At 33.8% G+C, this 16,439-nt stretch overlaps 1 protein-coding gene across 1 annotated transcript; it reads right to left on the bottom strand.

The window, feature by feature from the left end:
- Positions 1 to 7,236: 7,236 nt before the first annotated feature.
- On the bottom strand, positions 7,237 to 10,559 carry LOC110097297 (3-ketoacyl-CoA synthase 11-like). The gene is made up of 3 exons (XM_020823587.2): positions 9,979 to 10,559; positions 8,997 to 9,332; positions 7,237 to 8,104 (listed from the first exon to the last, which is right to left on the bottom strand). Exons 1-3 carry the CDS (start codon positions 10,387 to 10,389, stop codon positions 7,340 to 7,342), a joined length of 1,512 nt encoding a protein of 503 aa, XP_020679246.1. The 5' UTR covers positions 10,390 to 10,559; the 3' UTR covers positions 7,237 to 7,339.
- Between the last annotated feature and the right edge of the window lie 5,880 nt (positions 10,560 to 16,439).

Genomic DNA, 16,439 nt, shown 5'->3' with positions numbered 1-16,439 from the left:
CGGGCGCAGGCTGCACTCGGGTGGGCAGCGGGCGCGGACAGCGCGGGCGGGCAGTGGCAGGATTCGAAATTTTTTTGAATTAAACGAGTTCGCGGGTTGACTCGGCAACCCGCCGGGTCAAACGGAACCCGACCCGTTTTTTAAACGGGTCAATTTTTGGAACCCGAACCCGACCCGTTTTGAAATCGGGTCGGATCCAACCCGAATTTTTCGGGTCGGGTTTTCGTGTCGTGTCAAATATTGACACCCCTATTTGTGATATATGCTTCATTTGAGATAGTTTTATTATTATTTTATTTTTTAGATCGCACCTATAAATTCTAATTAGTTGTTGCTTTTAAAAAAAAATTGTACTAGAAATTGACTTCTACTTTAGCTTTAATAATAAGTTACTTTCTTTATGCCAATTTTACAAAGTAGTAGGAAAGCTGTCACAAATAAAGCTATAATGTAAATTATGTACGAAGTTTACTCGTTCTAGTATTTAGTTTTACTTGTATAAGCTTATTTAACTTTGTCTATGCTCATTTTAAAATCAAATCAGTCAGTCCATTTATTAATATCATATATTTTATAAATAAATAAATGTTATAGAAGTTAAAAATAAATAAAGAACTTTGGGAAAGCCTAAATAATAATTTTTTAAAAAATTTTAATATATCATTATGGATATTTATCTAATTTACAAATGATTTGTAAAATTGGACAAATAAAATGTAGCTAGTGTTTGTTCTTTTTTTTTATATAAATAAATACCTATGTTAGTCCATGCAGGGATGAAAAAGGTGAGGAAATGTTTATCAAAATAAATTTAGGCTCCCGCTAAAAAAAATTTCTAGCTCGGCCATTGCTGTCATGCTCATGTTTGCATTTGATTGTTTATTTACTTCAACATGATTAAGTAGGTAACTTTGATTAAGGCAAATTTTGAAAAAGAGAAAAAAAAACTAAAAGTACTTATTGCGCATGTAGTACCGCTTACCCCTCCTAATTTAGGCTTCGTTTGGGACGGCTTTCTTACTGCTTTTTAAATTATCTTTCTGTCATAAAAATTTAAATTTTTGAACTAAAAAATTACTTTAAAAAGTATAAAGAAAGCCGTCCCAAATAAAATCTTAGTTGTCGTTAATGTAATAGTCCATATGGCTTATGACAACCAAATTGATTATAAAATTTAGAAAGACTTATAGTGGAGTGCAAGTGGGGCTATAAATGAACCAAATTGAGTACTATCTTGTTCAAGTTGCTTCTAGATCCAAATTGAGTAATATCTTGTTTTAAATTCTTAGGCATTATTTGAGATAATTTTTTTATTACTTTTTGAAGAAATTTTTTAGTACAAAAATCTCTTGAACGAAGAATGTTTATACTTAAAAGATGCTTTTGAAAGCAGTAAGAAAGCTATCCCAAACAGAGCCTTAATCAAACTTGTTTATTAGCTTTCTTATTGAGTTTGTATTGTCTTTAAGCTTTAATCAAATCTAAATAATTATATGTTAGATGTGAATGAATTAAATGTATGTATATCTAATTGTAAGACATAATTGAATTTATATATTTTTAAATTTGCATAATTCATTAAGTTATTTAGTTAAGTCTGAATATTAATAAGAAAGATTTAAATCTACGTATCTAATTATTTATTTGACATTTCTATTATAGTTATGACTCTAATAATACACCTAATTTTTAAAATATGCAAAGTTTAAAAAAATTTAAAAAGTCTTTAAATAAAAATTAAGCTATCATTATAAGAGTATCTAATTAATTTAAAAGGTTCACAAATAAAAATAAATTCATTTATATGATGAGCTTTTATAATTTAATTAAATTTATTTAAATATATACATAAATGATTATAACTACTGTTTTGTTTTGGATAATTTTAGACCAATATTTTTTCTCTGCTTTCAAGAAATTTTTTTACGAATAAGCTATTTTACAAAGCAATACGAAAGTCATCTCAAATGAAGCCTATACAAATAAGCATCAAATTGTTCATTGAGTCATGAATTTGACTTAACTTCGTTTGGGGCAAGCTTTTTTACTGTTTCTTAAAACGATTTTTTAGTACAAAAAAATTAAATTTTTATAATAGAGAGCCGCTTTAAGAAACAATAAAAAAGTCGTCTTATGGATAGCTATAGCTTTTTATAAAGTTAGATGTGAAGTTGTTGTGGAAAATATACCTTAATTACTCTGATATAAATAGTAACTTTTTGTCCTAATTTTTTTTTGAAAATCAGCGTGAAAGCAACAATAATATAGTAGCAAAACAAAAATAAAATTATGATTATAATTTGAAAAGCAAAACGCAAAACAGATAGAAAGCTGTCGCAAACACTCTTATAAGTACTTTTTGGTCATATTAGCTTTTCAAGGTACCCTATAATCTAATTTAGATTTTTTAAGCCTGTTCTTGAGGGGTTGAAATGTGCGGATCTTCTAATTAAGATTTAGATCGATTGATGTTGATCCATTTTTCTCGTTTCGTCAGTGTGGCTATGGGCAAATTATTGCGTCAGGTCACCTGACAGAGAGATGCGTTCGGTCTCTCTCTGTCTACAGTAACCTGCGCTTTACTGTAGCAGTGCTACAGTAAAGCGCAGGTTACTGTAGACAGAGAGAGACCGAACGCATCTCTGCATTCGGTCACCTGACGCAATAATTTGCCGTGGCTATGAGAACCATTCACATCTATTTTTTGAATGTGATTTTTCCTTCTCTGTTATCTCGAAGCTGTTGCCTGAACTTGGTTGCTTCCTTCTGAGACCGAATCTGCTGCAGGCTTTTGACTTTTTTGATACAGCCCATGGCTTTTCCAATGGGGATAAGGACTTCTGTTGCCTCATTATTTGTAGTGTTGTTTATTACCTCTGGAGAGAAAGGAACAATCGTAGGTTTAATAACACCTGGAACAGCCCCTCCACTATTGGTTATATCATCAGACATGATCTCACCTTAACTATTTTGTATCAATGAAATCAGGGCTTTTGCCCTCTAAATTTCCCAAAAGAAATTAATTTAGATTTTTTTTTCTTTTTTTCCTCCAATAATTTTTCTACCAAATGAAATGTGTAAATTACCTATTATACCCTTTCAGAACTTTCTCTAAGCTGCTTCTCATTTGCATGAGCAACTCGTAATGCACGCGCATTGGACTCTTTAGAATGTCTTAGAATGGAGCCTCGTTCACATTATTAAAGTGCGACACTTGGGACCACACGGTGGGCAGTCAGAGCTGATCACAACCGTCCGTTTTGCTTATGTAGATCATGGAATACAAATGCACTGGAAAAAAAATAGAGAAATAGCTTAGCTGGATTATATATTTACATTTAATATACATAAATTTTTTATTTTTTATAAAAAATTCCAAACATTAAAACAAATTAAAAATATCAATAATGTAACTTTTTAAAAGTAAAACATATGTTATTATACATATACTTAAATACAAATCAGACATTAAAATTCTATAAAAGTAAATATAAAATTTTTGGTATTTAGTATGTAAATATTTAAGAACTTTAGGATATATTTGTAAAACCCTAATGACTTAATAAGGTTGCCCTTAAGGATTTATGAAGTATTGTGTTGATATTGATATAAGATTATGAGCATGGTATGTGATGAACACATCATTATAATATTATATTTAAAAACCTTAAAAAATAAAATATAAATATATTTTAATTTTCTCATATAATAAGTTTATTTTAAATTCTCATTAAATATAAATTATATTTTAAATTTAGTCAATATCTTAATTTCAATTAAAGAAGAAATAATTAATAATATTTGATACGGCATCACAAAATTAGCTTGATCGGGCACGAATCTCGAGGCGAAAGCTAGTTGGAAACTTCAAAAATTAATTCCGAGAGCACCCCAACTCCGATTTCAGCAAGCTTACCGGACCACCACCTTAAGGCCCGACGTTCATCCCCGGCGTCCTGCCAAAGACCCGACGTCTTGTTCAAGGCCTGACACTCAGTCCCTACTTCCTGCCAAAGACCCGACGTCTTGTTCAAGGCCTGACACTCAGTCCCTACTTCCTGCCAAAGACCCGACGTCTTGTTCAAGGCCCGACGTTAAGTCCCGACGTCCTGCTGAAGACCCGACGTCCTGCTGAAGACCTGACGTCCTGCTTAAGACCCGACGTCCTACTCAAGGCCAGACCATCAACATCCGATCTTCCAAGTGACACTGGGACTAACACCTGACTCCTTATCTCCTACCGCCTACGGTCCTTCTGACCACTGTCGCCTAATACGGTCCGTCCGACCTCCATCACCAGACAACGGTCTTTCAGACCCCAGTCTCCTACTGCCTACGGTCCTTCAGGCCTTCGTCGCCTACTATGGTCCTTCCGACCTCCATCAACAGACAACGGTCTTTCTGACCCCGGTCTCCTGCCGACTACGGTCTCCTGCCGACTACGGTCCTTCAGGCCAAACAAACCTGTATATGTAACTTTTACCATGTAATGCAATCTATATGATGTATATTTGCTACATCAATCCAAGGCCTTCTCCTAAGGAAGGGCCTCATTTGTAACCGACTACAAATACTAGTGGATTCATTCAAACTGGGCTAGGCCCCGTGGTTTTTCCCCCTTTTTCAGGGGTTTTCCACGTAAAAACTCTGGTGTCACTTATGAATGCTACATCCTCTCACTTATCTGATTGTGTGCTGGATCTTCGTACAACGCTAAGACGTTAAACTATATATTTCTCTACCGCCGCGAATATTCCAGGACGCAACAATATTATAAATTAATTGTTAGCTTGAAGTTGAGAGAAACTATTCTTTTGTTAAAAAATAAAAATTTATGGGCAAGTAGGGCAAAATAAAAAAAAAAATTGAAATTAGTGTTAAGTAGCTATTAACTTAAGTTATTTATATATGTAATATACTTTTAATTTTAATATTTATTTTTTTAGATGTGTTGTATACTTGTATATATGTACGTGTTGGCTATTTTTTTAAATTTTTTAGTAATTAGATAGCTAGATGGCGGTAAATAACATGTGCTGAAATCCATTGGATAAATATACGCCTACAACAGGATATTTGGTTTTGATAGTAAAATTATAGTATTCACATAACAGGGATATATCTTGACATGGGTTTGGAGATATGGCGGAAATTGGTGGTGGTCAACATGTGATCAAAGTTGGTGATGGTCTTCGATGACGAAAATTGATGATGATCATTAGGGCTGTCATTTCGGGTCAACGGGTTGGCTTTGGGTCGAACCCCGGAACTGACCCGGTACTATTTGGGTCAACCCGAACCCGACCCGATTCGGGTCCGGGTTAACCCAGCCCGACACCAATGACCCATGGTTGACCCAAAATTGCTAATTTTTGGGTAAAAAATTGGGTCATCTTCGATTTTCGAGTCAAAAATAGGTCAATATCAGGTTTCTAGGTCAAGTTCGAGTTTTCATGTCAATTTAGAGTCAATTTCGGATTGCTGGGTCAACCCAAACCCGACCCGATTTTTAAAACGGGTTGAGTTGTTGAACCCGAACCCGATCCATTTCGAATTCAGGTTGACCCTAACCCGAATTTTTTCCGTGTTGGGTTCAGGTCGGGTTTCGGGTCGTGTCAAAAATTGACACCCCTAATGATCATCTGTGATTATAACCAAACAATGCTAACGAGATCTTTAGTTATCTTAGCTTTGAATATCCCATTTAAGTAAAGGATATAGCCCTATTTAAAGGCTTTTTGAAATGCCTACATTGATAAATCTGACCAAAATCCAAAGCTATCTGTTGAATGACTCATATTAATTTTCTAAAAATTAAGCAAAAGCATGTCAAATTTAGATATCATTTGGTCATCAAATTAATATTTGAAATCATCAATTATGCATAAATTGCTTGATTTGGTTGCATTTAAGCTTGAATTGGACCACTTTTAGTCTTTTAGTATCATTTGTTTCATTTTTTTAAGACATTCAAATCAATAAGTTAGCTAAAATTAAAGTCCATCTCATCTTGAATTTAATTCTGAAAGATTTTTATTTAAATTTTGCCTCAAAATCAATGCCGATCATTAAAAATTTTTTTAGACATATCCACTAAAATAATGTATGTGATATTTTTTTAAAAAATTAAAATTTATTAAGGAAAACTCACATACGCAAGTTTCGAACCCGAGACATTTGGTTGATGCCTAGAGCTCCCAACCAACATATCAAGATGAGCTGCATTAACGAGAAAGTTTCGAAAAATATATTCTTTAATTGAATGAGTACAATTAGGCATCAATATTCATTTTAAAAGGTTTTTTCACATCTCTCAAAATTTTCTCAAATAAAATTGATGAAATAGAAATCATACTTGTCAAAGTATATTTCTTACATACAAAAAATCAAAAGTAGCCATAAGCTGCAACTTAAATTAATTTTAATTATATTGCTCATTTATAAAGTTTTGTTATAAGTACAATAATAATTATCATTTGTAAAATATTACATCATTGACCTTTGATGTGCCTGCATAGATTGCATTTATTTGCATTGAATAAATATTTGTAAGGCAGGCAGTGATCAGATAAATTAAATGCATTATTATTTTAATATTTTAAACATTTATTTCCTTTATTATTTTTAAAGCATCTTTTTAGTTAAGAAAATAAAAAATAAATAAATTATCAAAACATATAAAACTAAAATCCTTATAAAATAATGAATAAAATCCTTCATAAAAAAAATTCTTTAACTTTTTTTAACATCATTGGTATTAAATTGAAGAAAAAATTATATGCATCAATTAATTTTTTTTATAGAAATAAAAAAACATAAATACAAATTTCGCTAAAAAAGTCTAATATTTAAATATAAATAGAAGGATTGCATAAACAACAGCTATTTACGTATTAATAAAAATTACTATTAAACTATTTATATTTTTTAAACATAATTCCTTAGTGATCTATAAACACATAATCTTATATAAAATTTAAAAATAAAAATAGAAATTCCCCATTAAACAATGGAAAAAATTTCGCTTGGTTATCATGATTTAATTTGTCATTAGAAAGAATTTAAACCCATTGGATTTACTTTGAGATTAGTAGTATATGGCTAATTTATAAGACATTAGTTTAAAAAAATCAATAATTTTTAAATTCATCATAATATAAATTATATTATTCACATTAAAGGTCTGTTTGGAGAACTTTCTTACAACTTGCTTTTTAGGAAATAAACCCCCCCTTATAAATAATTCCCATAAAAGCTTTCTTAGGGAACTAACTTTACCTCCTAATAATCCAATCAAATACAATCAGAAGTAATAAAACCACAACCGGTCCGGTCCGGTCTACCCGATACGAACCGGAAAACTATCAATCTCGTCCATCCACGGGTTCTTCTCCTTGACCGGTTCAACCGTCCTCAACGCTTTCCAAACCGCACTGTTACACTTGAACCCGGACCCAAACGCTATTTGCCAAGTGCGGTCACCCTTCTTCATCCTCCCCTTCGCCTCCGTATACGACAACTCATACCACAGCGAGCTGCTCGACGTATTCCCGAACCTATACAACGTCATTCTCGACGGCTCCATGTGGGTCTCCGTCAGCCGAAGGTTCTTCTCGAGCTCGTCGAGAACTCCCCTGCCGCCGGCGTGGATACAGAGGTGTTCAAAAGCGAGCTTGAAGTCGGGGATATAAGGTCGGATTGATTTGATGCGGAGGACGCGGCGGGAGAGAAGGGAGGCGAAGAAGAGGAGTTGTTCGGAGAGGGGGAGGACGAGGGGGCCGAGGGTGGTGATGTTCGTTTTGAGGGCTTCTCCGGCGACGGACATGAGGTCTTTGGAGAGGGAGACGCCGGTGAGGAGGGACGGGTCTTGTGATTGGAATACGCAGTTGTAGGAGCGGTCGTCGGAGCCTTTGTGGGTGCGTACGGTGTGGAGGAGCTGGTATTTGGAGAGGCGGCGGTCTTGGCGGCGGTTGGAGAGGAGGACGGCGGCGCCGCCGACGCGGAATAGGCAGTTGGAGAGAAGCATTGAGCGGCTGTTACCGAGGTACCAGTTGAGAGTTATGTTTTCTGTGCTGACGATGAGACAGTAGGAGTTGCGGTGGACCTGCATTCGTATAAATGGATAAATTACAGTATAAAAAAACATGATTTTTAATTTTATTATTTTATTTTATTTTTTTATTAAAGAGGTGCAACGTAAAAACTTTCCAAAATTCATAAATTGAAGGGGAGATCCAGTGCACTAATTCTGATATGATGACGCGCTTATCATAATTAAAATAGAGCTAAATGAATTAAGTGAAATTGTTTATTTGAATTTATTTTAGAGTTTATTACAATATAGGCTGAATTATATTAATATGAGCTTAATTGAAAATAATTAAATTTACTTTAAAGTTAGTATAATTAATTTTAAAATAAATTTAATAATTTTGAAGCTGATACTTAACACAATTTTTTTTTCTATTATAATTATAATTTTAAACTTTAATTTATAATATTAATTAAATAAATATTTTGTTCATAGAATTTAATATTTAAACTTATGTGACAGGACCTTCAATGCTATCCTCTCACTCTATATATATATCATGAAAAAGACACAGAAGTCCAATAGCCCTGCAGCTAATAACCTGGATCCAGTTGTGTATACTGTGCTTTCATATATTGAATGGGAGAAATTATTATGTGCGCTCACGTGACTGTTAGGAGGCAAATTAAAGTACGTCACGTCACCCGTTATACAATGGTACACAACAAAAAAGTGATGTGGCCCACACTGATTTGTCTCGGAAAGTCGTCCGGTGACCACCAAGAATAATTTTTCAACCCCGCCTAATTTAATGAATGAATATTCACTAATTTTAAGAGAGTTTGTGTATAATTTCTGCTTTTTGTATAAAAGAAAATGCCAAAAAAATAAAGATTAATTTTCATAAAATTCAACTTATATTATTATTTAAAACTATATGAAAATTGAAAAAAGAAATACTAACTTGTAAAAGATGCTTGCCAAGGTCTATGGAGATGAGGCCAGCACTGCAACCCATGCCACCAAGATTGTAAGTAAGAGTATTGCCCCTAAGCTTGTAGTGATTGACAATCATGGAGGTGAGTGATGGGGTAGGGTTGAAGAGGCTACAATTAACTATGAGAATACCAATATCCTTTGCCTTCACCCCCGTCTTGGCCAAGAGCTCATCGATGGCTCCGAACATGACCGCCTCGGCCTCCTTTCGTGCCTCCGCCATACACGGATTTGCCGGAATCCTCGCGATGGATTCCGGCAAATACGTCGATTGTCCGAGCCCTGATCGCTCGATCACTCTCTCCTAAAATCAACATAGTTTAAAAATTTTTATTATGAAGTAAAATAGAAATAATATTTTCTAAGTCACAAAACTTTTCATATCTATTTTTTTTATATTAAATATAAAAAATTCGGTAGACAGATGATGTATCAAAATCAACTCATTTATGATATAGAATTCATTATTATTCTCTTGATTACATCATTACGTATTTGATTTTTTTAATAAATGCTTATATTAATAAATAATTTTTTGTGAAACAATATCTTATAATATGAATAATTATAATAATAATTTCATTTTAGGTTATTTTATAAGAGGTTATCTATAGGATTTATGTTCTGTTAACACTAATTAATATAAATAGTAAGCTTCACAAATGCCTTAATATAAAAAAAATAAAAAAAATTCATCACAATCATATTTGATGAAATTACTATTTAGCAAAGTAATAAATTTAATTTTCATAAAAAAACTATTTCTAATAAGTTCTATTTAATTAATTTTAGGATTATAATATTATGATTTAAAACAAACCACAAAATAGTATAAAAAGTAACACAAATTTTATTAAAAAAATTAAAATAAAATTATTTCTCATTATTTTACTTACACATTATATATCATTTTCAAAATTTCTTCTCCAAAAAAAAAAAAATCAGCTTACTTGGAAAGCCAGACTCTCCTCTGTGAAAGCCCCGGTGAGCTTCGCCCTCTCAATATACCCTTCCCTTGTGCTCTTCTGCATCTCCCCAGCCTTATAACAAGCGAAGTCAAGCAAGTAAACGGGGCGAGGACTCTTCATGAAGTAAATGGTGGAGAGGAAGACGATGAGAGCGGAGCAGAGCACAACTGAGATGAGATTATACTGAAGCTTGTTCCAAAGTAGGTGGAAGTCGTCGGCGGTGAGAGTGGAGAACTTCGCCGAGGCGGCGGCGAGAAGAGGAAGGAGAAAGAGGTACATGGCGTTTGAGACTAAGTAATGGTAACCAAGCTTCACGTATTTGAGCTTTACGGATTGAATAAAGCTGGGGAGTTTGAGTTCTTTGTTGGGAACAGAAGCTCTGTGATCTTCCATGGTGTGGAAATCGAAGCACAGGAGAGCTTGGAATGAGAGAGGTGGATTGGGAGAGAAGGAGTTTAAATTGTGTGTGTAGGAGGGAGGTGGGGGAGGAGATACAACCACCCCAACTAACTGGTTTTATGAGTATCGGGCGGCAAGCGGGACATTCAAGATGCCAACCGGGCTATCAAGGGGCCATGGCTTAAGTTATTTAAGAGTATTAAGGCTTCGTTTCGAGGGAGAAATTATTCTATGGGGAGTTTAGACGGAAGAATTATTATGACATATGAGTGTTCACATTATATATATAAATATTTATACACATTGTTTACACATAGTGTGTACACTCATAATCCGGACTGTTCCTCCCGCCTGAACCCTCACAGAATAGAATTTTTATTACATCTGGTGTCCTGACGTAGCTCTACGTTCGGACGCCAGTAAAATGGTGCCACGTGCTCCTACTCTTTACCGCGCGGCCTGACGACCCGACTCGGACACGGATCCGGTATTGCTATGTATTGGCTGATTTGTGCAAACCGGGATATTGCTCGGTATTGCTCGATAACGAAAAATACCATTCTATCAAGTGCAATAACGAGCAATACCCTAGTTTTGCTAGGTATTGCTAGGTATTGCTATGTATTGGTCTTGATAGAGCGGTATTTCTCGTTATTGTCAAGCAATACCGAGCAATACCTATCAATACCTAGCAATACACGAACATAGCAATATCGGTTTCCGGTCTGGGTCAGGTCGTCGGGCCGCGCAGTAAAGAGTATGAGCATGTGGCGACATGTTATTGGCGTCCGAACGTAGAGCTACGTCAGGACACCGGACGTAATAAAAATTCCACAGAATAACTCTTATTTCGGTCATATTTCTTAGTGTTTCTTTAAATATTTTTTTGTCCAAAAATCTTTTTACTAAAAAACTGATTTAAAATTCAGTAAGAAAACGTACTCAAATGAAGCCTTCCGTTGGGATAGCCCTCTTGGCTTTGTTTGGAACGGCTTTTTTATTGCTTACAAAATTAATTTTTTTTTACTAAAAAGTTGTTTTAAGAGGCAATAAGAAAGCACTCCCAAACAAAATCTTAGTATGTTTTTAAGTAGCTTTTTAAAAAGAAATAAAAAAATTCTCCCAAATGAAACTTAAATGATTTTTTTGCTTGAACTCATAAGGTCCTGACTGAAAATAAATTTAAGAATTTTAGTAAGCCGAATTTGATCGTTCATCCTGTCTAAAAAAAAATCTATGAATATCTTAAGAGGCACTATAATAAAATTAATCTTTATTATCTTAAAAGTTCATTTTAGATAGTTTTATTTACATGTAAAGGAAATATTGATGGTGAATTTAAAAAATAGCTAATGATTTCTTTGAAATATATAGTATTTATTATTCGAAAATTTCTATTATTGATTCATATAAATATTAAATTATAAATTAAGTGCCATCTTATTTTTATATCTATAAAATTTCCATCAAAATAAAGATTTTTATTATTTGAAATTTGTGCATCTCATTAAAATTTTACATTAAATCTATTATGTATAGGGATCAAGCATTTTATTTTATTTTTACAATGAGCTAAATTAATTTAAATGCACTCGAGTATAAATAAAATCTTAAGTCCCGGACCTAAGTGCATGATGTTATTTTTGCTCACATTACATATTTACATCGAGATATTATTCTGTGCGGGCATCGGACCATTCGAAGATGAATGAGAGCGCATCATGTCACCTAATAAATAGCAGCACACAGCAAAAAAATAACGTGATGCACTCTCATTTATCTCTGAATATCGTAACAGAATCATAAATTCATTATATCATGAGTTAAAAAGAAAACTTTCTCTTTAAAGAACAATTATTTAGAGATAAAAAGTCGAAAACCCTAACTCACTGAGTCAATGAATTCATATATGTTTCCCAACTATATGAATTCATTGAATCATATTCCAAGAAGCATCCAAACCCCCTATGAGGATTGGCTTGTCGTGGGCCCCGGAGAATTTCTAGAAGGAATTCCCAATTAGGTTAATATATATGTTTTTGACTATATTAAAAAAAATAAATATAAAATAAAATAAAATATATATGTTTCCCACTATGTCATCTAGATGATTTAATATGAGATGTTAGATTTAGGTTTCGTTTGAGACATCTCTCTTGCTGCTTTCTAAAACAACTTTTTAGTACAAAATTTTTTTGAATTAGAAAATTTTATACTGTAATACCGTTTTTGAAGAACTTTTATTTGGTCCGGTGCAAGGACCTAGAGGAAGGTTCGGTTTTGCCTAAAAAAGTGCAAATACTGAGTTTTTTGAAAAAATACCGAGTTTTTCAAAAAACTCGGTATTTGCACATTTTGACCTATTTTTGCCTAAAACCGAACCTTCCTCTACATCCAGTGAAATGACCTAATAATTGCTCGTTTTTTAAAGCAATAAAGAAGTTGTCCCAAACGAAGCCTTAGACTTCATTTGGAATGACTTTCTTATTGATCTTTAAAATATATTTTTAATACAAAAATTATTTTTTTTTACTAAAAAGTAATAAGAAAGCTGTCCAAAACAAATCCTTAGATTTTGTTTGGGAAGTTTTTTTTAATGCTTTCAAAAATTGTCTCTCTTGCAAAAATAGATAAATAAATAAATAAACCAAAGAAGCAAAAAAGTAATGGCCAAAGGTTATCTTCAAGGCTTTGTTTGGGACAAATTTCTCGCTACTTTAAAAAAAAAAAAAAAAAAACTTTATAGTAGCAAAATTTCCCACTAAGTCATCTATATGATTTAATATGAGATGTTAGACTTAGGCTTCATCTGGCACGACTTTCTCATTGCTTTTTTAAAAAAAAATTTGAATAAAAAAAATTAAAATTTTTATAGTAAAAAGTTGTTTTTAAAAGCAATAAGAAATATGTCCAAAACGAAGCTTTAGGCTTCGTTTGGGAAGGCTTTTTTACTACTTTTAAAAGCAGTTTTCTAGCAAAAAAAATTAAATGAAAGCTGTGAAAAATTAATGGAGAAAAGCAATCTTAAAGAATTTGTTTGGGACATCTTTCTTGCTGCTTTCTAAAGCAACTTTATAGTACATAAAAACAAGAAATTTCTAAATTTTTTTATAAAAAAATTGCTTTAAAAAGCAGTAAGAAAGTTGTTTCAAATGAAGCCTTAGATGATGAATTAATTTTTTTCATCTTCAATTATTGCTTCATTTGTAACAACTTTCTTACTTCTTTTAAAGTAACTTTTTAATACAAAATTTTTAATTTAATAAAATCTTATATTAAAAATTATTTTAGAAAACAATAATCAAACTCTCCTTGAAATTTTTTTGCTTTTTTTTAACTATTTTTCTTTTTTTTTTAATTTAATTTTAGCTGTCATAAAATAAAGAAGAGTGAAGAAGTTATTTAATAAAATAATCCAATGAGATAGATCTGAAGCAGCAAGGGCATGTGCCCTCAATGCTCCTATATCTATTCATTTTTCTTCATAAAAAAGAAATCTGCCAGCCCGACCAAGCCCAGGAAGCTGGAGCTTCTCAGCTGGTGGACCGAATTTTGATGTGCTGGCAGAACGCGACTTTAAGTTATCGTAACGTAAAATCAAACACCTCATCTGTATATTAATAACAATAAATAAATAATCATTATTTTATTGAAAAACTTCAGTGCATTTGTAGCTTGTCTTATCTACTTAGCGTTAGCAGGTTCAGAACCAGAGCGACATTAACATCTCTTTATAAGTATGGTGTTAATAAATGAGCTGACCTGTTTGACCTACGAACCCGGTTGGAATCCGACATAAAAATTTTAGATTTGAGTTAACCCGTTTAATAAATGAGTAGGAAAGGTGATGAATTTCGACCCGTTTATTAAATGGATCAGATACAAGAAAAATTATTATGTGCGGATATCAGATGTCGTCCGGAGTCGAATCAGAGCGCGCCACGTCACTCCTTTTGTTTTGTACCGTAGGCTGTGTAACGGGTGATGTGATGCGCTCTGATTCGCCTTCGGACGGTCCGATGTACGCATAGAATAATCTCTCCAGATTCGGGGTGTCTAACCTACATAACGTTAGCACGTTCAGATTGAGAACAAAATCAACCTTTCTTTGAGTATGACTGTCAATAAATGATCGGACCCGTCAACCCGAATCAAAACCTACCCGAAAAAATTAGATTCTAGTTGCTCTGCTTAATAAACAAGCAAGGTTCGGGTTGCGCATTCCGACCTAATCATTAAACTGGTCGGGTTCAAGTAGGCAGGATGTAGGTCGGGTCAAGTTCAGGTCAGACTCAAACCATACCCATTGACCAATTTTGATACCATTGATTTTGAAGGTGAGTAAAATAAGATTGATACATGCATAACTTCGAAGATAAAATTGAAAACGGGTTCTTTTCTTAGAATTTGGACAAATATATATATATATATATATATATATATATATTAACGGGGAGCAAAATAGCGAAAATGCTTAGTTTACTTGAGGGGAAAAAAATTTATGATAGTCAAACGTTCAAGAAATTATTACATCTGGTCAAAAACTGAACGGTCCAAATGTATACCGAGCAATACCGAGTTCAAAATACCGAGTTTTAGGTGACGTGGCACGTGATTATTGGTCTCTGAACGCATTCGGACATCGGATGTAATAATTGCTCCAAACGTTCACCCTAATCTCTTCCTAGGTTGGCCCTTGACCTAGATAGGCAAAAATATGGGCTGATATTTTTTCATTGCCTCTTAAATGTATATTAGATTAAAATAGGTGATATTATACCAACCTCGTTATATGAATCATTTCTCCTTCTGTGAAACTCAAAAAGTTGCAACAATAGAGGCCAATATGAGGCTGAAATCTCTCTTCTTAGTGTAGCATAGATAGTTCTAAAATTGATGTAAAAATTTGAATGTAATTTGAAAGGTCTATCTCACAATAAATTTGTAACCAAAGTCTGATTCATTCAACAAAAATCTTATGTTATGAATGTTTCACATGTTTTACAGTCGCTATGTGAAAGTTTTGCTGCTCACCTTCGTATTTTGGTTGACAGTTTTGGGTGTCAACCACTAGATTTTGAGTTTGGGTTTTGTGTCGTATGTGATGTGTAAAAGTTTGCCTTAATTGACCTAAATGTCCAAAAAAAAAAACTATCTGAAAGTCACATAATTAATAAAGCTATTAAATCTGTGATATGAATCATATTTTTTTCTAAGAGGATGTTTGGTTGGCTGAAAAATGAATACAATACAAATAATGCAATAAAAAAATAGTTTGATGTTATTTGAATGAGTGTTAAATAACAGTAGGTGTGTGATGGTTTGAAGTAAAATAAATAAATATAGTGTAAATTCCAAAGATGACGGCAGTGCTGGGTGACAATAAGGGTGGCTGGTGAGGGTAGTGGCAAGTTGGGTTGTCATTATTTAACACGACCCGAAAATCCGACTCGAACACGACCCAAACTTTTTGGGTTAGGGTCAACTCATTTGTGAAAATGGTCGGGTTCATGTTCAACAAATTGACTCGTTTTGAAAATTGAATCGGGTTCAAGTTGACCTTGAAATCCAAGAATGACTTGGAATGACACAGCTAAACCCGCTAATCACAAGTTTTGCTCATGCTGCCCGCGTCGAGTGCCCGTCGCGTCTCAGGTCTCTTTGCGTAAGTCCCCACTCACGTCGTTAACACGTGAGCTGCGTCAACCGGGTTCTTTGCGTAGAGACTCCATCGTCGTGTCTGCCGCTGCTGGCGGCGTTGCTGAGTTGCCGCCACTGTCGTGCCGTAGCCATGTTTGTGGTTTGGGTTACGTCAACCCAGCAACCCGTGCGGGTCTGATTCGGGTTGAAATATCTGACCTATTTGCAAAAATGGGTCGGGCTCAGGTTGGGTCAGTTAGTGTTGGGTCAATTTTGGGTTTGACCTGAACTCAACCCATGATCTAATTTTGACAATCCTAGTGGCAAGTGACTGACGGTAAAGGCTATAGTTGGCAGCTGTAATAAGCCATGCATAAAATATAAATTATATTTTAAAAAAAAAA

This window comes from Dendrobium catenatum, unplaced genomic scaffold, assembly GCF_001605985.2.
Source record: "Dendrobium catenatum unplaced genomic scaffold, ASM160598v2 fragScaff_scaffold_71, whole genome shotgun sequence".
NCBI lineage: Eukaryota > Viridiplantae > Streptophyta > Magnoliopsida > Asparagales > Orchidaceae > Dendrobium > Dendrobium catenatum.
The sequence above is the reverse complement of the archived record's forward strand: the minus strand, read 5'-3'. Positions and strand labels throughout refer to the sequence as shown.